At 41.1% G+C, this 24004-nt stretch overlaps 2 protein-coding genes and 1 long non-coding RNA gene across 3 annotated transcripts; 1 reads left to right on the forward strand and 2 right to left on the reverse strand.

Moving 5' to 3' along the window:
• The first annotated feature begins 208 nt into the window (after positions 1-208).
• Positions 209-7438, forward strand: LOC139614211 (cilia- and flagella-associated protein 45-like). Its single transcript, XM_071471396.1, has 2 exons — positions 209-5774; positions 5945-7438. Exon 1 carries the CDS (start codon positions 4517-4519, stop codon positions 5375-5377), a length of 861 nt encoding a protein of 286 aa, XP_071327497.1. The 5' UTR covers positions 209-4516; the 3' UTR covers positions 5378-5774; positions 5945-7438.
• A 121-nt stretch (positions 7439-7559) lies between these two features.
• LOC139614212 (uncharacterized) lies at positions 7560-9512 on the reverse strand. Its single transcript, XR_011686932.1, has 2 exons — positions 9064-9512; positions 7560-8478 (listed from the first exon to the last, which is right to left on the reverse strand). It is a non-coding gene; the product is annotated as an uncharacterized lncRNA (long non-coding RNA).
• Positions 9513-9526: 14 nt separating this feature from the next.
• LOC139614210 (piggyBac transposable element-derived protein 3-like) lies at positions 9527-16204 on the reverse strand. Its single transcript, XM_071471395.1, has 2 exons — positions 13675-16204; positions 9527-13437 (listed from the first exon to the last, which is right to left on the reverse strand). Exon 2 carries the CDS (start codon positions 13431-13433, stop codon positions 12219-12221), a length of 1215 nt encoding a protein of 404 aa, XP_071327496.1. The 5' UTR covers positions 13434-13437; positions 13675-16204; the 3' UTR covers positions 9527-12218.
• Between the last annotated feature and the right edge of the window lie 7800 nt (positions 16205-24004).

Genomic DNA, 24004 nt, shown 5'->3' on the forward strand with positions numbered 1-24004 from the left:
TCTCGACTGATCCATCGATAAAGTCTCACTGATTGCAATGCTAATTCACGCCTTACACACACACACACACACACACACACACACACACACACACAGATTCCTCTCTAGATTGATCGTGCTGATAAAATGCAGCTCAAACACTTGATTAAACTCTTACCACACAATCGTCTGCGTCACGGTAACACACAGAGACAATAGGTGTCTCCTGGTTACTATGGCAACAGGCAGGCAATTATTCATATATGAAGGTTATCATCTTTCCTCTGTCCTTCTTCTCATTAATTTTTATTCCCTTTCATCTCACTCTTATCTTCTTTCATCTCCATGTTCCTCCTCTCCCTTTCTTTTTATCATCTAATTTCTTCTTCTGGTCATCTCTTCTTTCCTTCACCTTCTATTTATCGCCTTTCCTCTTTCTCCTTTTCTCCTTCCTCCCCTGCCACACAATTTCTCTTTTGTTGCCATCATTTTCTTTTCTTCAACTCCCTTTTCCCTCCTTTGTGTTATTTCTTTCACTACTCTCCTCTTTACCTTTTCATCCTTTTCATTCTGTCGTTTTAACCCCTTACCCGTGGCATTTTCCCAGTTCCTCGCCTCCATCCCTGCTTCCTTATTCTTTCTTTTCTTTCTTTATTCTTCCATCTTACTGTCTTATCCTCTACTCCCCTTTTATCCTCTTTTGCCCTTCTGTCCGCTTATTTATCTCCCTCCTTCTTTCTCCGCCAGTCCTTTCGTTTCTCCTCTTTTTCTAACTGCTTTCCATCCTCCTCCTGTTTTCTCTCCTCCTTCTTCCCTCCTATGATTATCATCTTTCCATCCTCGTTCCTTCTCCTATTATTTCTCCCCTCTTCTCCTCCTTTCAGGATATCAGCGATAACCCGGTTTAGTTGTGTTTTCCCATTCCAAACACTGTCACCTTGCATTACGTCACAGTTTCTATTGGGCATCCCTGTGGGTTATTTATGTGCATTCGCCTCTATATGTGTGTGTGCTCTTTCCTCCTTCCTCCTTGCTCAAATAGCAGCGAATGGCTCAGGCATTCATATTCAGGCCCTCCAGCATTTGGTGCTCAAGATATTTGGTAGTATATTGTTTTTTAAATTTATTTTCTATCTGTTTATTTATTCTTAAGGTGACGGGATTGAACAGAAATTCATTCAGCGGTAATATTTATGCCCCGAGGTGTTTTTAAGAGTTGTTTTCAGATATTGGTTGAATATTGTGGTCTTTTTTCTTTGTTGGGGACAGTGCTCATCTGGCATCCTACCATCTGGTCCCTGTAATCAAATTACAGCTGCTATGGTAAATATAGCCTGTCTTGTAGGCAGTTGCCGCTGCTTCACATCCAAATAGCTTTTTAGGAGTTTATGTCAAGTTTATATTATACTCAGAGGGTGTTTGTATTGTGGTTTATTTCACTGGTGTTGTCATGCAGTTTCGTGAGGTCCTGTAGTGTTAGAGAGATACACAGGCACACACAGTGTTGATCATCCTTCATCCCTATGAAAAAGCTTTCCAATGAATATATAATGAATAATATATCAGACGTGTGAGAATACACATGAGGTGGTGTGGAGTAGGAGGACGTCCAGGAAACTTACCATGAAAGCTTACTCAGGCTGTCGTCACACAGGATGTGTTTTTAGCGACACAACCTTTTCTAATTATTTTCACTGAGTTTGAAACGTTTCATGTGCTACGTCGATCCTCCAGGTGCCGTATGCCTATGCTTATGTATCTGGTGCCTCACTTCAGTCGTCTCATCACAGTTTCAGAGGCACAAATGTTTATGTAACCAGATCCTCTGTGCAGTAACCTGTGGTTAATATGGCCTAAAAAAAAAAAAAAGTCAAAATATAGTTGCCTAGGAAGGCTCCCAAACTTACATTACATTTACATTTACACATTTGGAAGATGCTTTTATCCAAAGGAAATTACAAGTGAGGGACAACACTAGAGCTTCAGTGACCTAGAGCATGCAGTTTTAATTTCATGGAGGCTCTGCTTTATTATTTGTCCCTGTCGGGAAAGTTTTGCTCTACATGAGTTTATAATCTGTGCCAGTGATGTTGTTTCATATACACAAAGGTTGTGTATTGGTTTCTGGTACAGTTTGTTTTTGTGGAATAAGAGTTTTCTCCTGTGGGAGCGTTGGGTGTCATTTTTAAAAAATAATTTATCATCGTAATCCCTCCTGATGTTTCTCATATGGATTTAAGCATAATGGCGCTTGCAAGGACCCACTTGTAACTTAAAGTTATGGGATATGGGAAACTAATCTAACACTTCTATTTATTTCACCTGTGAAAGAACCAGAACATGCAGTTTTATTTATGTGAAGGTTCTGCTTAATTATTTAACTCTGTCACATATGTGTTGTTGTATAAGCCTGTGAGGTTTAGTCTGAGTCAAATATTATCTCATGGGACCATTGTGTTGTGTTATAATCATCTATCCTTCAGTGGTGTTTTCTCCACAATAAGTAAAACAGCGTCCCTCGAAATGTTATGTGAATAACAGTGGCTGCGAGCTATATACACCTTCTGCGGAGTAATGCCATATCCACGAGGAGGCCAGGTCAAAGTTGATATCCCTTGATGACAAAAAAAACACACACAAAAAAAAACCGTAACCAATCGGATGAAGTGACCGCCATGCCACTGCCAAACTGTGATTAGTCAGCACTATGCCAATGGAAGCCAGCTGCCCTTTTGGCCTCACACCCACCAAATCACAGCATGTTATTAACATCATTTATATGAAATTACGGGAGATTACCACTAATCCAAGAACAGTGGCAACAAGTGCAGTTATGGAGGTTGCAGATTTGGAGTTTTTAGTTGAAAACTATTTTACCAAACTACCACTACAGCAACAACTTAAAATTAAATCAGACAACAGTCCAACACCAAGACTAAACCTGCTTGTGTTTCTTGTGCTGTGAATTTGAAGCTTTTCGGATGTGTCGAGATTGACGAGACTCTGGAGAAAGACCAGGATTCTCTTGATGAGACTCACTGTTGCAGCTTTGTAAGCTTCCTTTGAGCAGTAAGACCAAGTATTCGGGGGCAGCTCAAATGGGGGAAATTTTGTGAAGCTGGTACATGCATTTGCAGAGTTTGCCTTATGACAGAGCAATCTGCATGAATGAGTGGGCAGCAAGGTGGAGTGCAGGCTTTAGTGAAATCCCACTGCCCCAATACACTATTAATCCACTGTTATGCTCCTAAATTGAAATTTGGTTTTGGAACCACTCTTTCAAGTTCCTTAAAGTAAGATGGAGTACAGAGCGTGGTGAAGGGAGCGCCCAGGGTTTGGATGATCTGATTGTGTGTGGCCAACAAAAAAATCTCTGCGTAAATTGAATGTGTTGGTGCCCAGACAGACAATATATTAAAACACGCACATTAAAAAAAACATGTAATGGGTCACTGTGTGTAAAGAGGAATTGTGAGACCCTTTGCAGGTGCATACATTACTTATTATTATTCATTCATGAATACAAGTCACACTATGTTTGTCATATATGCAAATATGAAACCGTGGATGCATTTAAACACCCAACCTTAGAAAAAATTTAAATCAAGGATTGGTGCATGGGGGCAGTATGGGTGTTACATTCCTGTGTTGAGAGGATCACAGTTCACTGGAACTGGCTTCACTACAACCACACTGTGGTCCCTCTATGTGTCTGTGTTTATGATCATGCTGCTGTATTGTTAGCACTACATACCTCACCTTTGAGCCACTGGTGAGGTTTAAGTGATCAGAGCTCACTGTGGTGGATAACAAAGTTGTTCCCATTGATTTGAGAGGGGATCACAGAAACAACCACATTTGTTCCCTCTTGCAGTGAGCTGAGGGTCAACAAAAACAATTCATTATTTATAGGGTTAGATAAATAAAGAGTGCTTGGCAGAAGGTGAATTCAATATGGACTACTGCATTTTACAGTTTCTGTTATTGTTTTTCAATCCATCCATCTATTCATTACCTTTAGCCTACCACTCATCCTTTGGCGGTGTACTCTAGACAGGGTAATTTGGACTGTGGGTAACCATTGCAGGCACAAGGAGATACAAACTCAGTCATGCAAACTCCCCACAGAAGAGCCCCCGCCTGCCAGTAGTTCAAGCCTTGAACTTCTTTGCTTGATCTTCTTATAAATAGAGTTTTTGTAATTCCAAACATCATCATGAGTTGTTTTCCATCATTTATTTGCTACTATTATCCTACTACTGCTACTACTCCTACTGTTTCTACTACTCCATATGAACCAAAACCAGAAAAGAAAACTGTGTTGGGACGATGTCTTCAGGTTATTTCTTTGATAAATTTGGGGGTGGCATTTCCTTTCTTTTCTGTTAAAACAGAAAAACATTTTCAAATATACAGTTTCAAAACAGCATAACTGCAAAACTAACAGCTACAATTTATAATACATATTGTCTCAGACAGTAACATCTGCAACACCCGTGGTACCGGTACAGGAGACTGGCCCCCATCTCCCAGGTGGATGAAACGCCTTTTTGGGGGCCTAAAACCAAGACCACCGGACAAAGACTCCATGGCCAAGTCTCAAGGAGAGACTGTTCAAATCGTCACCATTGACAATTTGACACCAAAGCAGGTCCAAGAGAACCAGGAGAGACTGAACCTGCAAGACCTCAAGGCCTCAGAGAAGGGTAGAAAGGATCAGCAGCATCTGCAGATGGAGGTCATGCAGATCAATGCTGAGACAAAGCAGAGGAGAGAAGATACAAAACCGGAGCAGCAGGAAGAGGAGGTGACAGACCTCACGACAGAGCAGGATGAGCTCCGTGCTTGGAGGATCCAAGACTTTATAAACAGAGAACAGAGGAGAAAACAGGAAGATCTGGCTGTAAAGAAAGCACAAGAGGAAGCTGCGCTGAGGTTAACAGTCAGAAAGAAGGAGGAGGACAAGCTACGTCAGAAAGTTCTGCATAAGACCGTCCAAAATCAGATGAGGGAGTGTGAGTTTTCAGATACGTCCAACCGCAGCAAGAGCTTCAAGGACGTCAATCAGCTGGCTCAAGAAGACCTTCTAAGACATATGCGCCTCTATCAGATAAAAGAGGAGATGCTGATGGAGCTCAGGGCCATGGGAATCCCTGAAAAATACTGGAAAATGACAGATTTTCCAAGGACCTCCACACAGAATCTGCACTGTCAGGAATGGCTGAACCTGCCAATCAGGTATAAACAGACCAGAGAGTCTGACCTGAGGTCAACCTGCCTGCCACCCATCGTCAAACCACAGAAACCCACTATCTGCAAGCTCCAGAGCACCTCTACGTTGTCATCATACACCTGCCTCCCACCAATCCGAAATACACAGAGGTCCAGAAACTACTGATCTGGAGCGGTCTGATCCCCTCCCCCCCGCGGTAGGGTTCGGACATTGTGGTCCTTTTCTTTCCCTGTTCTCAGCTGTTTCCCCTCCCTCATGTGTTTCTTTGTCCCCACTTCATTATCTGTGTGTGTGTGTGTGTGTGTGTGTGTGTGTGTGTGTGTGTGCACAGCTGGGCGTGGCTTCCTGGTTCCTGCTCCATCAGTCTCCATACTCACCTGCACCACATCATGTAATCAACTCCACAACCAGCTGTAGTATTTAAGGACCAGTTCTACTCACCATTCGTCTGCATAGTTGCGTCATGTCTTGTGGTTTAGGCTCCTTTTTTTCCCTTTGGCTGCCACGTTCAGCTCGGTCCTGTTGATTCCCCAGCTCACCTTGCCAGTCACAGTGAAATCCTGTCCACTGCTCAGTTCCTGCTCAGTCCTGTCCTGCTCCTTGTTTCTCGCTGCACACAGTCAGCTACCTGCTCGGTCCTCTTCGATTCCTGTCAACCTCCACTCAGCCATCCCCAGACAGCCAGTGAGCCACCCTCCCCAGTCCAGAACCTCTAAACCCAACAATAACCAGCTTTTAGTGAATTTAGTGTTTGTTTGTTTTTTTCATCTTACATTGCGTTCCGCTTTGTGGGTCCAGATTAAGAAAGAAACCTTACAGGAGCAGAGCATCATGCATCCTTTGTCTGCTATCAGCACAAAGTCATTGACGCTCGTCAGTCGCCTTCTCTGACAGCTAACTCTTTAGGTCCGACTGACTCTCCTCCATTACTCCCTGGGTCCTGTTGTCCTGAGTAAAGTTCTGAAAATGTAAAGCACATGCACACATATTGACATTTAAAGACAAATTTCTCCTTCAAAATACATAGTTTTAAAAGAAAAGGATTGCATCTCTGTTATGCAAGATTTTACCTGTTCCTTTGACTTCGTTGTGGAGCTTCCTGCGATGCTGGTATGCTGGGGTTTTCTCATGACATCCTAGATCTCCTGAAGACCATTACAACATTGTGACATTAGGACACAGATTGAATATGTGTCCCCGACACTTATAAATCCTACTTAGCATCATTCCTGACCACATGTGGCATGTGGGAGGAAGTTTCTGACCAAACTGGATATGAGTGCTGGTGCATAATATTTGCCTGACCATGAATATCAAGTGGTTCACTGTTGATTGTTGCATGGAAATGCCAAGCAGTGGATTTCTCATACTGAAAAGCAAAATTCACCATTTTAAGCACTTAAACTTTTAATGTTTCAATACTAGCATTACATTAAGTGTTAATGGGTTTTGATTGGTATTACATGAGCAGTTCATGTCCCACAAAGTGGTACTGGACTTTCTTCTACCACTTAATGGATATCGCTGTAGTCAATGCTTACATCCGGCATCAGCAGTGCAAGACGGGTCCAGCTATGACGCAGAAGGAGTTCCAGCAGGCACTAGTTGAGGAGCTGAAGTAAAGAGTGATACTGGCTCTGCAAGGAGAACGTGTGTGCTCTGCCATAGGAAGACACCAGTTGGCTGAAAGAGCTGTGATGTGACTGCTTCAAACACACTCTCCCGCTCCATTTTTCTGTTGATGTTTAAACCAGAGTACCAAATGCAATCATTTTTCTAGACTCTACCTGTCCAGACTCTAGACCAGGTGTGGGCTATTTATACTCATTAACATATTAACATATTCATTTTAGAGCAGAGAGAAAGTGGAGTCTAGTGCTCCTACATGTGCGACCAATGTCAATAGGGACGTACAAAGAGGATGTGCACGCAGTTTCATACATCTGAATTTCTTTGTGCCTACGCAGTTTCCAGCTTTGTACGTACATCACATTTCCGTATGAATTCTACGCAAGGTTTTGTGCGTGAGGCCCCTGGTCTCCATAAAACATGAGATTGCACTCACAATATACTCACTGGTTCTTCCCAAGTGCCTCCAGTGCATCACACTTGTTAGCCAGGTAGTTGACATTCCCCTTGAGGATCGATGGTACAGAAGGCTTGTATCTCCATATCCTAGCCTTTAGCTCAGCCACAGCTCTGCATCCTCAGTAACACAACTTCAGCTCAGCTAGTACGGGATGTTTAACACTGTGATGTGAGCTCATCAAGGAACATTTTCCATCAAAAAGAAAATTAGAACTCTGAAACTGATACTTTTTGTGAGTTAAATTAAATATTTAAAAAAAAAAATAATAATAATTAGTCTTATTGGATGTGTTTTATTCCACAGTACTGCACAATTTAAATGTCCACAAATGTAGCTGTCACAGAACCCAGGTATTTTTATGAAATACATTGTCCCAGATATTTAATTTGAAAAAGAAATAAATTGCAAGGATTTTTTAAATTTTTTTTAATAAGGTTTAATTTAAGTGATAATGAATGCCATTGAACATTACACATTTATCAAAAAGTTTTAATGTTTTCCAAGAGGGTGAGAAACCTGGATAACTCTGATGATAGTCTCTATTGTGGGTAAATCATATTTATTTAAGTTATCAATTCTTTTTATTTTTTCAATTTTTATTATTGACATTTTTAACAAACAAAAAACAAGAAAACACCAGATTTATTACAAGTTTAAATCACTAGAAATCATTTCATTTAGATAAAAACAGGTTTAAAATGTATACAGTACTATCTTATTGTTACTATTTAAAACAAGAAAATAAAGATTAAAAAGGATTAAAATCATCATATTGAAATACAAATTGCTGTCAAAATAAACACATAGCATTCAATTTCCAAATATACAATGTTATTTACACAGTTTAGCTCACTAATTAAAAAAACAACAAATTAATTAAAATGAGTTATCTCTGTTACAATAACAACAACAGGAGCACACAGCTTCACAACAAATGTCTCCGCTCAAACTAATAAGAGTGTCATTCCCCTGAAGTTCCCTCTGCGGAGCTGGATCGTATCCAACGTCTCAGCGCCAGATCTCTGTTCTGTGGCCCCTGTAAGTGAGACTAATTGGTTCAGGTGCGACAGCCTTCACCATGGTGTGTTGATCAGACACAGAGGAGGCAGAACTTCCTTTACCAGTTTATTGGCAGGGTAAGGAGTGGGTGGGTTTGTGTGGTCTACAGGAAACAAACCTGCAAGATCCACAGAACAATCAGGCTACACATTCTATCAAAGTAACACTGACCAATAAAGCAAATTAAAGGTAGGTAATACGTTTTATATAGTTAAAGCAAGGTCCAATATAAGAAATATAATTAAACAATGAAGAAGCTACCCGTAAACATTCACTGCTGTAATTTTCTTCATTGAAATGTAATGCTTATTTCACTATGAAAGAGGTGCCTTTACATTTCATGGCTATTGTAGCTCACTCTAATAACCCCAGGTATCACCATATGGAAGCATGAAATGTCATCCAAATAACAATACACAACATGCATCCGTTACCTTCGCTCCAGAGATAGTCTGTTTGGTTCCATTCATAATGTTCTAGCAACACTTTTGGCTAATTTAAGCAGTAATTTAGCTTACAGAGAACTACAGTAAGTCTCAATAACAGAACAGAACTCAACCGGTATGCTTTCACGTAAACAAAGCATTCAAACATAACATCAGGCAGGTAAAATATGAACTTTCTTAGTAACGCACATATGTAATCCACTTAACTGCTTATTAAACTGCTAATTCAGCTAACTACAACTCTCCCTTTTCTTCACCTTCTGTTTTTTTCTTTTTTCAACCTATTAGTTTCCCGCAGAATTGATCAGGTGGTGTACATCTCGTGATCACACAAGTCCACCCTGTCCTCGAGAGACAGCCCCGGAGCTGGATCTGACGCTCTCCTCTGGAGGCTGCGGGGCCCGCTCAGCGTCCAGCATGTTTTCCTCCTCCAGAGGGAGGTAGGAGTTCTTCTGAGATGTTAAAATATTCTGGTATTTTGGTATATTTTGGTATTTCAGCCTCACAATCATGATTAGGATTTAGTTTCTGAGGGGTGTTCAGAGGTGATTAATTTCTACAGAAGAAACTAAACTAACTTTGGCTGAAGATAATCACAGTATGTCATTAAATCTCAATGTCTTTTTTTTTGTTGTTGTTATATGAATAACAGTAAGTGGAGATTCTTTTTCCATGGCAATTTCATTTAGTACTACTTTTTTATATATATATATATTTATATATATATATATATATATATATATACAGATCAAGCTCTGAGATAGCAAATGAAAATTGATTAGTTGAAAAGCTTAAAAATCAAAATATTAATGGCACACTGAGAATTGTGAGACGCTCCATACACACATAACTCCACACAGGTCTTGACTGTACCCAAAAATATAAAGTCTAACATTATGGGGTGACACAAGTCCAGATAGACGGAGGTCCACAAGGAAACTACACTGGAGCAAAGCTGGAGCAAAAAAAAAAAAAAAAATAGAAAATCCAAAAACACTGGGGACACGACAACAGGAAACTATTGGACTGCAAATTAAAGCAAAACAGAGAAACTGACAAAGACAAAGGGGAAGACAGAGACTTAAATACACAAGGGAGGTAAGGGTAATTGAATTGAACAGAGATTACACATTAGGGCAGGGCAGGGAATCACAGAGTAAACACAAGATAAAGAAAGGAAGTAAAAACACAGTGGATACACACGGAACTCTACTATAAAATAAAACAGGAAATCAGCCAAAAGTCCAAACAAATTTGAAAAGTCTAAACATATAGGGTCCAGCAGCGTTAACAGACAGTAGTAGGTTGCACCTCCTCAGGCCACTGTCGTCAACCCAGTGGAGGTTGGCGTCAAGGCCAAAGTCAGAGTTGTAATTTTAGACAATACGCGATAACAATGGCACCACTGCCCTCTGAAACCCTTTACGTTATGGCTTGCACTGCTCCACAACGGTTTGTAGCTGTGCTGAGCGAAACATAGCGCAGCGCACAGTTCGGTGAGCTTGCACGCGGCTAATAGAAACGAGGCGTCCAGCCAGGTACAGAAAGTAAGCAGAAGGTAGACCTGAAACCGGCTGGTGTGGAAACAGAGGTCCTTAACAAACCGAAATTCCACAAGCTGCTCTCTGTACCTGAGGGCACACACAGCCTCTTGCTCCTTCTTCTAACTGTTAGCGGGGCTAGTGCTAACGCTTGTTTCTTAGTACTGGAAAGATACATCTCCGTTGTTGGTAACAACTATGAACACAGTGGGACCATCCGGCTCCATAGTGACGTGTCCTGCTAGAAGTTTTGAAAACTCTGCCTATGTCTGCAACGTCCCCAAACAGTGCGTTGAGCCGAGCGGGGAGCGCAGCGCAAATCGCGCTCTGCCTGAAAGCCCCGTCACCGAGCACCGGAGATACAGCATGAGTGCGCGTACACAGGAGTGATGTCATCCAGAGAAAAAGTAATTTTCTGGGCATGGAAAACTTTTACAAATATTAAAACCCCATTAATTGAAAAAACACAATAGACAGATTAATAATTGACTGCGTTTACCGCTGGAGATCTCATGTCAACAGTTTTACACGCTTTTACAATTTACAATTGTGGTCTATGGGAAAAATGCTTTTTGGGCTGCAAGGCATTTTTTTGTGCTAACACTACGAGTGGCCCCTACAAAAAATGTAAACACAACCATGTTTTTTGTAAACATTTGATCTCCTTCTGACTGCAGATTTTCTTGTTTTCTTAGGCTTACTGGCTAAAAACCGGAGGTCTCTATTCGAAGCCATTCAGATTTAACTCCACAGTGCCTGGGTGAAGACAGCGAGTGCACCTCAGCAAAAAATCCTATGACATGATTCTTACAGGCTGTTTCCAAAATCACTCACTACTCCCTATATAGTCCACTATATAGTGAGTTCACCATTATGTAGTGCTGTCCAAATGTATAGTGAAAATTATTATGTCCTATATAGTGGATTTATAGTATCCCACAATGCATCATGAAAAGTCGTGTACAACCGATGGTCACTAACCAAGCAATATATACTGTCATGCATACAAAGACTGAAAAACAGTGCAGAGGAAATTACCCAATTAGTGTCCAAACGTGAGTAGGGAGGAGTGACTCAATCCTATCTTGAAGACAGGCATCTGCCCTGTCCAATGACATACTAATTGGCTGAGAGGGTGATGGAAGAAATGTCCGAAAAAAACACTTCTTTGAATGATGAAAAAATGCTTCAGTAGGTTTTCCACTGTTTCAGATTTAAAAGTTAAAGCACAGTTTTTCACAGTTTTCCTTTTAGCATCCACCTTTTAGAGAAGTACAAAAACAAAAAAGTGTTTTGACTTTTTTCATATAAATTAAATGTTGGGGTGTTAAAAAAAAAACACATTACAAAGATTGTTTGTTTTTACAATCATTGCTCTGTAGTGCACAACAGGACTTCATTGATCTTGAGCGTGAAACAAAATTTAAAAACTGATTATGAAAATGGAAAGCTCCACTGAAATCTTTGTGAGCAGGATATCAACACAATGAACACAACTGCATAAAAACATCACAGAAAAGTAGATTGTGGGTCAACTTAAAACTCATTCACGTTTCACTGGCCATAGGCCAGTAGGCCTAGGCTAAGGATGAACTGAATACGTTGGGTTTGCCAATTCACAAATACCGATTCACTTATGATACCTGAGGAAGCACTGTGACCTTTTGGAGACACAGAGGAACATTTCACACGTCACACATCTCACATATATTTTACTGTTGCACCCAGGAATTCTGCATCTGGAGGGACTTGGACTGTTGACCATTTCAGGCAAGTGGATCGCACCATATTTTCTTATTCTCTCATCTGGGTGCTGCTTCCTTTTCTTGATTGTCAGAGAGAATTCTTCATCACTTGAGTCACTCTGGTTATCAGTTCCTCAGCCAAGAGGAGTTTGAATTCCAGGTACTGGGAGGTGTCCTTTGCAGGTCTTTGCAAGGCCTGGCTGTCTTGTCGGTACTGAAGCCATGATTTAGTAATGGCCAAATCAGTGAAGTGAAGCATGGTGCGAACAGTCCACTTCTTGGTTCGGCTGGACATTCTGTAGACACTGAGCATCCGATCGCACATGTCAACCCCTCCAGGTCAACCACTGCAGGTCTTGGGACTTCGACTTGCCTCTTTTGTTTCTTTGACCATCTGGTGCAGGTATCCTGGGGCTCAATCCCATGGGCGGTTGATGCCATAACAACAGGCTTGTTGTCCATCCACTTGGTGACTGCAATTTCATCAGGTCTCCGTATGATCATTTCTGATGACCCTCTTGGTTTTGTGCTCAGGATCTTGTCAGAAGTGAAGTGGCACTCTTTTGGGATTCTATTCTTTTGAATTGTTCCTGTAGCAGGCAGGCCCCTTTCCTGAAGAGCGTCCAGGAGACTGATGGTGGTAAAATACCGGTCAAAGTAGACCAGTGTTCCTCTGGGAACTGTCTCAGTCAAATGCAGGACTGCATTTCCACCCATCCCCATCTGTTGGACTTGAGTGAAGGTGTTCTTTCCCATGTAGGTTTCAAAGTCCAGCACTAAGCCACCTGGATTTGCAAGAACAAGCACCTTTAATCCTGTTGGATTTGGCTTCCCAGGCACAAACTGACGAACTGGACACCGGCCGGTGAATGGAACAATCTTTTCATCAATACAGACCTTTGCTGGCCTTGGTAGGTTGAGGCAACCTTGGAGGACTCTCTTCAGAACCGGTCTGACTTTCCAAAGGGGATCCTTTTTCTTTTCCTCTTCTGGCACTTCCAGATCATTGACCACTTTCAGCAAAGATCTGATTTTGTAGAAACCATCACGTCTCATGAAGTCTATAAGTGGAACTCTTGTTTTGGCAGCCCAATACATCTTGATTCTCGGATATCCAAAGCATGCCATGTACACTGAGATTCCTAAAAAGGTCTTCATTTCTTCTGGTGTTGTGTTTAAGTTAAAGCCTGAATCCTGTACTATACGTTGGTTGGTGAAGAAGGAGAGACCCTGAATTAGTTCCTCGTCAATGTACTGCTGAAAATACTGCTGTGGGCACCAGTTACTATGGGTCATAGGGGTACCATCATCTGTAATTCTGTGTTCTTCCAACACAGGCATTAACCTAAGAGAAAGAAAAGGCACAATTTAGCAGAATTATCATGTACATTTTTAAAAGGATGGTTCACTTACAATGCATTTACACAATAGCAATAAGTCTGTACATGTAGCAAATCAATTTACTGGAACACATCTTTGGATGTAATCTTTATCTATCTATTTATCTGAAAACCCTAAATCCCTACAGGTTGGTTTTGAGGACAAGAGCACACTTGGCCTGGGTCTTGGTCATCTTGGTCACCCTCTCCTGTCTTGCTCAGTGGACTCTCATCTTCTGATAAACCTATGTCTGAATCTCCCTCAATGATTCTGAAAAGAATGATAATATAACATTCAAAAACATGTAAAATAAAAATGTTATGCTTACCTTTCTTTCTTCCATAAAATGTACCTGTGCTGATGCCAGCCATGGAAAGTTGGAAAGGCCACACCCCCACACATGGGACATCATTTTAAAGCTACAGTTGTCCTCTCCAAGAAACATCAGGACTTAGTAAAGTGACATATGGTATGAGAGTTATGTGCAAAACTTGAATGTGCACTACAGTGCACAAAAATGAATTGCTGGGTCTCAGGAGGCTATAGAAGAAATGAAAATGATAACTGGGATTCATAAAAGTTTACACAAGATAGTTTTACTTTTTATTTTTGTTATTTATTGGGCATTATTATTATTGGGCAACTTTTATTAGATAGGATCATGTAGAGTGACAGGAAATGAGGAGAGAGAGAAGGGAATGACATGCAGCAGTTTCTAATAAAACCTGAAAATGTACTACTTATTAGTTTAATCAATATTTACTTCTTTCAATATCCAATTATCAAACCTTTTGGCTGTCTTTGTGTGTGTGTGTGTGTGTGTGTGTGTGTGTGTGTGTGTGTGTGTGTGTGTGTGTGTGTGTGTGTGTGTGTGAAAAAAAGTCGTTGATCAGCAGGACAGGAAAGAAGAGAGCCAGAGAAGAAAAGCAAGATGAATATCAGCATACCACATACTGCACAACACTAATATAATCACTATGTGGCATCCATGCATGAATGTGTGTGTGTGTGTGTGTGTGTGTGTGTGTGTGTGGTCATCTTATCACTCCTCTAAATGAAGGTGTTTTGCAGATGGGCTTTGGTATCTATGAAGCTTTATTGAATACTGGGCTTTGTGATTTTGCTCAGTGCAGAAATTATATTTCAGAAATGATAAGAGTCATTGAACACTTCTCATTTTGTATGTTTTTTTTTTCTTTAATGAGGAAATTATGACATTTCAGAGCCAGGTTCCTTCAGTGTCTAAAATGTTGTTCCTGTCACTCTTTGGATAAGAATGGTGGATAAGGAAGTACTGCCTGTACTATGTTTCACCAACAAAGTGTAATATAGAATAACTGATCCATCCAAGTTTTCCCTTTTCAACAAATTATCAAAAATCAAAATAAATAATTTACTGCCGTCTCTCCATTGCACAACAGAGAGCAGCCCGATTCCCACTCTGGATTATTCATCTGCCTGAGGACGTCAACTTGGGGGGAGCCCATGATTGCCTCTCCAGTACTTAGCTCTCAGTCACAATCTCCCAGTTGTGGATGTGGCCCAGATGTTATCTCAGAAGCTGCTGAGAAAAGTCACTGAGGACAAACCCGACATTAAACTTTGAGAAGAGGAGAGAAAATACCTCAACAGTGATTCAATTTAATGTTCTGTTCAGTTTCTCCCCGAGTCATATTTCAGTTAAATCATTCTGTAATAATGTGACACACACACACACACACACACACACACAGAGAGAGCCTAATTCATTGATTATATCATGTCTCCTGCAGTCATGTTTTAGTCAAATGTTCGCTCTGTGATAATGTAGCTGGCCTACTTATGGCCTGATTGAAACCTAATGAAATCTTTTAATGAGTAGTTTTCTGTGTGACAGCCTCTGGAGGCCGAGGCTGAACTCACACACCACTGTGTGTGCGTGCGTCTGTGTGTAACTGTCAGTGTGCTTGTTTGGGCATGCTGCAAGAGCTCAAGTTATTTGTGCAGCTGAGAGCATGTTGCGTGGATGTGAGCACCATGTGTGCATATATGTTGCCTCTGAGTGTGTGTCTGATTGTATGTGTCTGGTTATATCAGCATCCACTTTCCTTAAAAAGCCTTTTTCTTTCTGTCACCAAAGCCTGGAAGGGATTCTGGGCAGTGCCAGGAGAATACAACACACCCAAGACAGGATTAGCTAAACTTGAAGTGAGCAACCTCAGAATAATTTTTATATGCATATATATATATATATATATATATATATATAATCTTATTTTAATCTGCTTCTCTCTATCAGCCCTCTTCCAACTCCTCTGCTTTGCATGCAACTCTTGTCTAAAGTGTTCTCGCTCTCCCTCCTCTCTCCTCCCCCTCCCCTCCTCTGTCCTGCTTCCCTGTATGTAATTTTAGTTTTTTAAAATGTTTTCTCTGTCTCCTCTTCCCCATGGAGAGCGAGAGCACATAAGTAAGGAAGCTCTTATCCTCCCGTCGACGAGTAGATAAGAATAGGAATTACAGAGGCATTCACTGGAGAGGGGAGATGGAGGGGGGAGTTGAAAGAGGGATTGAGTGATCCAGACAAAGAGGAGAAGGGAGGCTGAGGGAAGGTGAGATAGAAAAGGGAGGAGAGGACGGGGGAGAAGGAAGAGTGACAGAGGAGAAACAGAGCTACACACAAAGAAAGGGACATGCAAGCTGTGCTATGCCGCTTTGGGCTTACTTGTGAATGTACTGAATTTCTAGGGTTGTCTTTTTTTTTTTTTGTTTGGTTTGTTTTTTTTTCTCGCAGCTAGAAGTTTACAGAAGCGTGACTGATAACAGAGAACTTCTTAAACGGTTCAGCCGAGGACAGGGGCCAATCCTTTCTTTCTCAGGGCCCATGTAAGCAAAGCATATAGAGGATCTGTTCCCCTGTGCATAACAAGAAAGTGTCATAGACAGAAATAAAAATAAGGTCAATCATCTGCGAGGTCCCTGGAGCCTCTAGATATATAACAGGGTAATATAATAACTTCAACATCATAAAATGCTGCTGTAAATGGGTTGAAAATGTAAATTAACTCATTTCACTTCAGTTCAATACATTCGTCTGCAAAGGGAATTTTGCTTTTGGCTGAGAAGTAGTGATTCAGTTGCGCTTGAGATTGCACATCTGATGGCAGCTCTTACATGAGCCCCCACCCCACCCCCCTTCTGCAACATGTGATACTGTCAGTAAGCATTAATGCAAAGGGAGGCATTCTGACTGCATGGGGAGGGGGGATCTGTTGGGATTTAAACAGGCTATTTGTAAGTTTTCTCTGCCCCGGAACGTAGTTTCTTGCCAGAGGCAGGTTGTGGTGATTGCCGCTTGACCAGAGATTCAGCCATCATTGTCTCTACAATACAAGAGGCTATGATACATCCTCTGAGCAGTGCTGAGTACAGTGATTCTCTATCGGAAAGTGACGAGACGGGCCAGGGCTAGCGGGTAAGCATGCTAACTTAAGTGGAGGAAAAGAGTTAACAGTAGCTTTGTTTTCCACCACTGGAGACAGCTCTTGGTGAGTAAAGGGATGAACTTTGCTGTTGAACTCACGTTTCTTCTAGACTGGTAAGTAAACAGCTGCTAATGCTAACGCTGGCTATGTAGCAATAGCAAAACTTACAATTAGCTCATTTAATCTACTGTAACAGAGTTGCATCAGTATGTGATTCCACTTGCCACAAACCCAAATGCTGCAGGTAGCTGAGACACTTTGTCAGTTCATTAGCGAAATGACCCAAGGTAGGTTGTTATGCAGCTTCACGCCTCCACCACAACGCCACCGGTGTCAAGGCCTCGTCTATGGCTCCCCATAGAGACACTTGGCAAGTAAAGGGATGAAGTTTGATGCTGAACCTACAATGTTTCTTCTAAACTGGAAAGTAAACATTTGTTAATGCCAACGGTGGCTATGTACCAATAGTAAAACTTAAGCCCCCTCTCCCTGATTAAACCATCTCTTTCTCATTGTGTTCATCAAATTAAAGGCAAAATGCCCAAAAGATTTTTCTTAAAAAAAACTTATGGAAAGTACCAGTTAAATTGAATATCCAATTCATGTCACTAATGGTGTGTTTCCACCAAGCAGTACCACTCAGTTCGGTACAGTACGCAATTATTTGTGAATGCTACCAAAACAACTGACCCATCCCATACCATTTTTGGCACCCTTCCGTTGGGGTACCAAGCATAACAGTACAGTACCTAAAGGGTGGAGCTAGACCAGGCTAGACCCAGACAGAGAATCGTCACTTCCATGCAACAACAAGCCATTTTTAAATACTGCAGTCTTTTCTCAAGCAAAGCTTGATGCCTTGTTGATATGAACAGCCACATGGAGAGCAGGGAAAAAAAACCGAGCTGTTGGATGGCCTCCATTGTTGTTTGTTGTGTTGCGTTCGTTGTCGTCGCACCTTTATGATGTCCTGCTACTCGTCTCGCCGATTCGCCAACCGGAATACACCGCACCTACCAAGTAGAGGTACTGTTCACAGTTGGAACACAAGCCAGTTCAGAGCAAACTGTACTGTACTGAACCAGTACACTCGGTGGAAACATGCCATAAGTAATATACCAGGAAGTATTCAGTTGCCCAACACATTGATGTAAGGTGTAATGGTTACCTGTTTAGCCTATTGAAATGAGTTGGGGGGGGGGGATACATTTTTTCACAGCACTAATAGACCCATGAAGTTATTTTAATGAACCAACCACAAACCTTGTGATATTCATTGTTGGTATTTCGTCATTTCCTCCCTTCAGATGTTCTCATGTACAAATTGAAAAGATACATGAAGTTGGTTGTTGGTGTAGAATAAAGTAAATAGAATCTGTTAAGAGTGTGTTGAATGTGCTGCGCTGTATGTGTGACTGCAGTGAGGATAAAAAACCACAAACCCTGATATTAATAACTCCGTGCTCTGCACCCTTTATCTCTGGGCACCAGGGAAGCCAGATAACACACACAGGTGAATCTATGTTGCTCTTGGGTTCAGTATGCCAGCAGATGTGTAGATTGGACCCATCTCACAATTCTATGCACCTCAGTGGCTCTGAGATCCTGCATAGATTACTGGCAGTGTAATTCCTGAGGCTTTCAGAGCCAATCTGCTGTTTCACCGCTGGTTAAGACAATCCCAGGTCACAGACATCGGACAGCCGTGGTAACTGATGTGGTGCTCAACAGATTAAATCTATCATGACCCCGGGCAGCCAGCATGCAAGATAAGGCCGTATGTCACTGTCTGTGGATAACGATGATGTGAACACAAGCTGGTCCAGGAGGAGAGGCTCTTATAGGTGTGATGGACAAACGGAGACACAGAGGGACACAGGAGACAAAGGAAATGGATGTTAGCGCCTTCTGACATCATCGAAACACATATAGCTTGGTGTTTCTCACATATTAAAGAGCTGTGCGCCCAGTCTTCACAACTCTGGTGGGGAACGTTGAGCATGCGTGTGTGCGGCTACGACTTGTGCTGGCTTTGGTGTGATTCTCCCCAGCAATAAAAGTAGAGTCGTGTTCTTTGCCAAGTGGCTCAATATTGTATCAGGTATATTATCATCTCTCTCCATTTCTCTGTTCATCTCTCCACTGTCCCACTGCTGATATTGATGCTGCTGATGCTGAGGACAATTTTAGAGGCAATATCAACACTTCTCTAAAGAAGACAAATCTCTAAGCATCCCTGACAACAACTGCACTATGAAATAGATTGTGCGCATAAAAAAATGTGTCCTCCCCATATGTTGTGTTCATAAAGCACATCTGGTAGTTGTATTGTGCCTGTCAAGAGACCACACTAAATCAGTTAAGTGTCCTACCCACCATCCCACATTGTAAAACTTAATGTTTATATGCTGTGTGTTGTAGTTTATGCCATTTAGTGTATTCTTTCAGCGCTAACAGCTCCATGCACTAGGAATCAAACCTCGGATCAATCAATGTCATGTTGTACCCACTGATGTTCAGAGTTGTGCGTGTAAGTGGGTGTGTATTCAGGCAGCTCTTATGGTTTCGTGTGTATATTAATGGATAAAATACACACATTCTCTCATTTTCTATAATGTAGGTTCATTGTGTTCACTGCCCTCCAGGTTCCTGTTTTGGAATAAATTAAATGGCCATAATAAAGTGATTTGCTATCCCAAGGATTATAGACGTACTACACACACACACACACACATCCACATACAACCATGTATGTACCTGCGTATACGCACATTAAACCCTAATTATGTTTGCATGTCTGCATGACAAATTACTGTGCTGCATATAGAAAGGGCTGCTTTCAGCTTTCCATAATTACAATTTCACACATACAGTACACAGTGCAACATAAATCAAAGGACTCATCATGGTAAATACTGTTGGCAATAACATTCTTTTCCATCTTGATGCTAGGATTAGGACTGGGCCTAAGAATAGGGTTCAGTACTCTTATTGAATCCAAATCCTTTTGAGCCCCTTAACGAATCTTCTTGAGAAGTCCTTTGTCTTTCTTTAACCCTGTCCTCGCTTATTTTTTTCCTTTGGTTTGGAGGAAACCGTGCTCCTCACATAGGGGCCTGTGCGACACCTGCAGAAGCTCTACAATAAAAAAAATAAAATACAGTGGAAAACCATATGAATTCTATTATGTCATTCAGCTCAAGTGAGTGGCAGATTTCCCTGCACGCTTGATGCTCTTAACATTACCTGAGGATGGTGCAGGTCACAGTGTGTGGTGTAACACCAGCAGTGAGCTGAGGCAGAGCGATTTTTGCTTCTCAAGTGACAAGTTCTTCACCTACTTTAACATGATGGACTTTGTCATAATATTGCACCTGGCAGTTGTTTCATTGACTATAGTGAAGTCTGTCCACACTTTGGAACATTTAGCGTGGTCGGCCATGTTCAGTTCGTCAGTGTTGTTGACAACTGTGTGACAGAGTTAAGACATGTTTGAATGCCTCACCCTGTTTTTGTCTGTGTAGATGTCTGTTATGTCAGAAAGAGACAAAAAGAGACTGCTGACGAGAGAGAGACAAATCTGGGTATTTTGGTACTGGATCCCATCCTCGGCTACGCTACAACCTTCATATTTTTCCTGGTGTGGGTTCATTCACCTATTTGATTGGCCAGTGAGCTGTATTGCCTGCATTTTTTTGTTCAGTGCTCTCTACAGTGGTAATTTTTAATCAAATGAGAAGCCTGCATTTTTTGGGTACAATGCTGGTTTTGGTCTGAATGTTGCATGAACGGGCTTGAAACTTATTTTTTCAATCAGCTTCTTGCTATAAATAATGGGGTCCCAAAAACACACCAAGCTAGAGCAGAAGGTTATTTATTTGTTTTGTTTGTTTGGTTTTTGCTGGTTTATCACAGTTGAATACGATGAAACCAGACCCACACAGTTCAGATGACTTGATTATTAAATTTCAAATTAATAATACCGTTTTTTTATTTTTTATTTTTTTTACCTTGACTCATAGATATTAAACGTTCTAATGAAATACAGTACTCAAGATTTGGAGACGTGTCCAGGGACTTGAATGAAAAATTCCTACTGTTCACACAGTTTGTATTTTTGTTATCATGATTAATATCATAGTGTCATGATAAACAATGTCATCATAGTGTAATGATGCAAAAGCTGAGAGAGACACGTGTTTACACAGCAGCTGTCAGTGGACACTCATGGGTAACTCAGGTAACTCTCTAATGATGGCTGACCCTCATCACCATCTCCCTCCACCACACATGAAGATGTTTGTTTTCTGAGTCCAAATTAATTGAAGAATGATCTTGCACTGTCATTTTCACTGCTGCCATCATGCAACACTGCATACCGTATCTATGTCTTTTCTATGCAAAACATATTATGCTGCTTCTAATGGTTACATTAATATGTGTTGTGTGGTGAGATGACTTAGTTGTGCCCTCCAGTGTTATCAGTGTTACAGCAAGTCATTACTGAGGCTCAAATAATCACAATCCAAGTGTTAAATCAGTGAAGCCAACAGAAGTAGAAGGTTATACATTTGCACACAGTGAGAGAAGAGATGTGATCAGATTTGTTGTCTGATGACATTGCATGCTGGGTGATATTTTATTTCAGTTCACACATGTGCCTATGCTTATGCTCAAAGACCTTCTGTTGTGTTGAACTGCATGTGAGTGAGGCTCTTGGTGTGTGAGAATCTATATAAACCTGCTGCTGGAGATTTGAATTATTTAAACTAAATTTATTAAACTGAAAACACTAAAAGCAGCCCCTGAAGAGTTCAAACTCAGCAGAGAGAAAATTTGGGAATTTTACAAGGTGCACTCCAGACAAGAAAAAAGGAAAACAAAAATATTTTTACATATAAATCAGTCATGTTAAAGGATTAGAAAATGTATTTAACAATTTGTGAGTCTTTTTTGAGACAAAAAGATTTGTTTTTGTCTATTTGTATTTTATTTCATTTAATTTTTAATTTAGTCATGTTCTTCCCCATCATATTCTAATGCATTCCTCTACAGCACTTAAGATGCCTCTGAAGATGCACAACAAATAAACTTGTCTCACCTAGACTTGATGTTGTCATTGTAATGGGAAATAAAAATTATTCTGAGTTTATGAAATTCATTTTTGCAGATGAGTTGGGCTTTGGCCCTGTCACCTGACAAACTGTATTTGCACCAATGAAATTTGTCACCATTTTGGTACAATCAATAAGCTATTCTTGGTCAGTGTTTTTGAAGCTGTCACTTCAGCTGAAGAACCAGCAGTGTAGGGGGAAGTGGAAGAGACACACAGATTGCAGAGAAGCCTCAGGCAAGGTTTGAGTTTATGTCTCTCAAGTCTGGTTCCTGTCTCCCTGCTGTCCACTTCCTGTCTGTCCATCACGCTGGAGCTGGGATTGGACACATGGCCTCCATGAAGACACCCAGGGTCACGTTTATTGATACTTTTGCAGATACTTTTTTTTTCAGATACCTTCTGCACCTGTAGGCATACATGTTATTTATCAAACAGGCGGCCCGGCCTGGAACAGCACTTTGCTTGTCATCCCTGTGTGCCTTGTGTACTATGAGTGAATGCGCCTTCATTTTTTATTTTTTATTTTTTCAATTAAAGAGTGAAAAGGACAATTGCATCAATAATGGGCAATAATTCTGTAGGTGTGGTTCACTATGTAGAATGTATAATTTATCTGCCTCTAACGGTGCAGATGCAGTAGAGACTTAATGTGACCTTTAATGATGAAAGCTGTAATAATTCTGAGAACTTAAACACCGACTCTCATTACAGAGGAGGTTCAGTGAACTACAAATGGAGTGTGCTGTTTGCAGCCTTTTTAATTGAGAACTAATTCTAACCAGTTTTAGGCTACAACAACACCCAATTACCACAAGATACCAGGGAAACATCTGGATCAGCTGTATCAGACCAGCCTCCACCCTTCACCTCCTTTGGCACGAGCATCTGCTTGACCAGCTGCTCCTCCTGCTGCTGCTTTGAGGGTCCTCCATCAATTGTGGTGACTTGGGTTGATTCATTTCCTCAGAAATTGGTTAACGACTCCTACTGCATTCATTTTAGGAGAAATAAGTGCCCAAAAAGTTGTTCACATCTGGAGCTTTCCACTGTATCAGACGGGCTTCTTCAGCAGACAAAGTTTGGAGATGGCATTCTCATCCTTCAAAAGTGAGGTTGACTGTTAATTCTTGATCTTGAATGAAGATAATATATTTTTCTGTAGGATTTAATCAGTTGTAGTCATTCATCCCATTGTGGATTTAAAGGAACAGTCTCACATTTGGGGAAATGCGCTGCCAGCAGCGACTCCAGGCCAAGAGACAGTCCAGACAAGATGGACTGGTTGATTAAGTAGAAGAAAAGATGAGATAGAGACTAGAGTTAACACTGGCATTGCTTTCCACCTCTGGAGACAGCTCTCACTGAGTAAAGGAACAAAGTTTGATGCTGAACTTAAAGCATTTCTTCTAGACTGGTAAGTAAACAGCTGTTAATGCTAATGGTAGCTATTTAGCAATAGCAAGACAAATATGTCCTTTAATCAAATATCATTAATAGTTTACTTATTGGACACATCCCTAAGCTCCAGACTTGAGTAACAGAGAATGAATGAATGTTTTTGTTGTGTTCCTCTCTGATATCTGTCTTTAACTTGACCACACCTCTAGAACACCAAACAGCCACGCAAGGACAAATCATCATCTCGAGCAGTTGTTTTATTATTAAAAGAAAGGGACTGCTATTTCAGAGCCGGTGCTCAGAAGCACAGAAGCAGTGGACTGTAATTTACTTGGACTACAGAGCTAAAGTGCTTTGACTAAGTGCTCCATCTGTCTCACTGTATCTAACACAGGTATAACAGACTTTCCCAAAATAGACCAATAGAACAAACTGACGTTGGCAAAAGCTTAGAAACCCTCATCTTTCCCTCCATATACAGGAACTTCTGCACCTACTAATGAAGACAGCTATTGCAAATGTGCTCTAACTGCAGATCAATCTACTTAGAGTACACA

This window comes from Trachinotus anak, unplaced genomic scaffold, assembly GCF_046630095.1.
Source record: "Trachinotus anak isolate AG129_WGS33_773 ecotype Australia unplaced genomic scaffold, CSIRO_AGI_Tana_v1 ptg000033l, whole genome shotgun sequence".
NCBI classification, from domain to species: domain Eukaryota; kingdom Metazoa; phylum Chordata; class Actinopteri; order Carangiformes; family Carangidae; genus Trachinotus; species Trachinotus anak.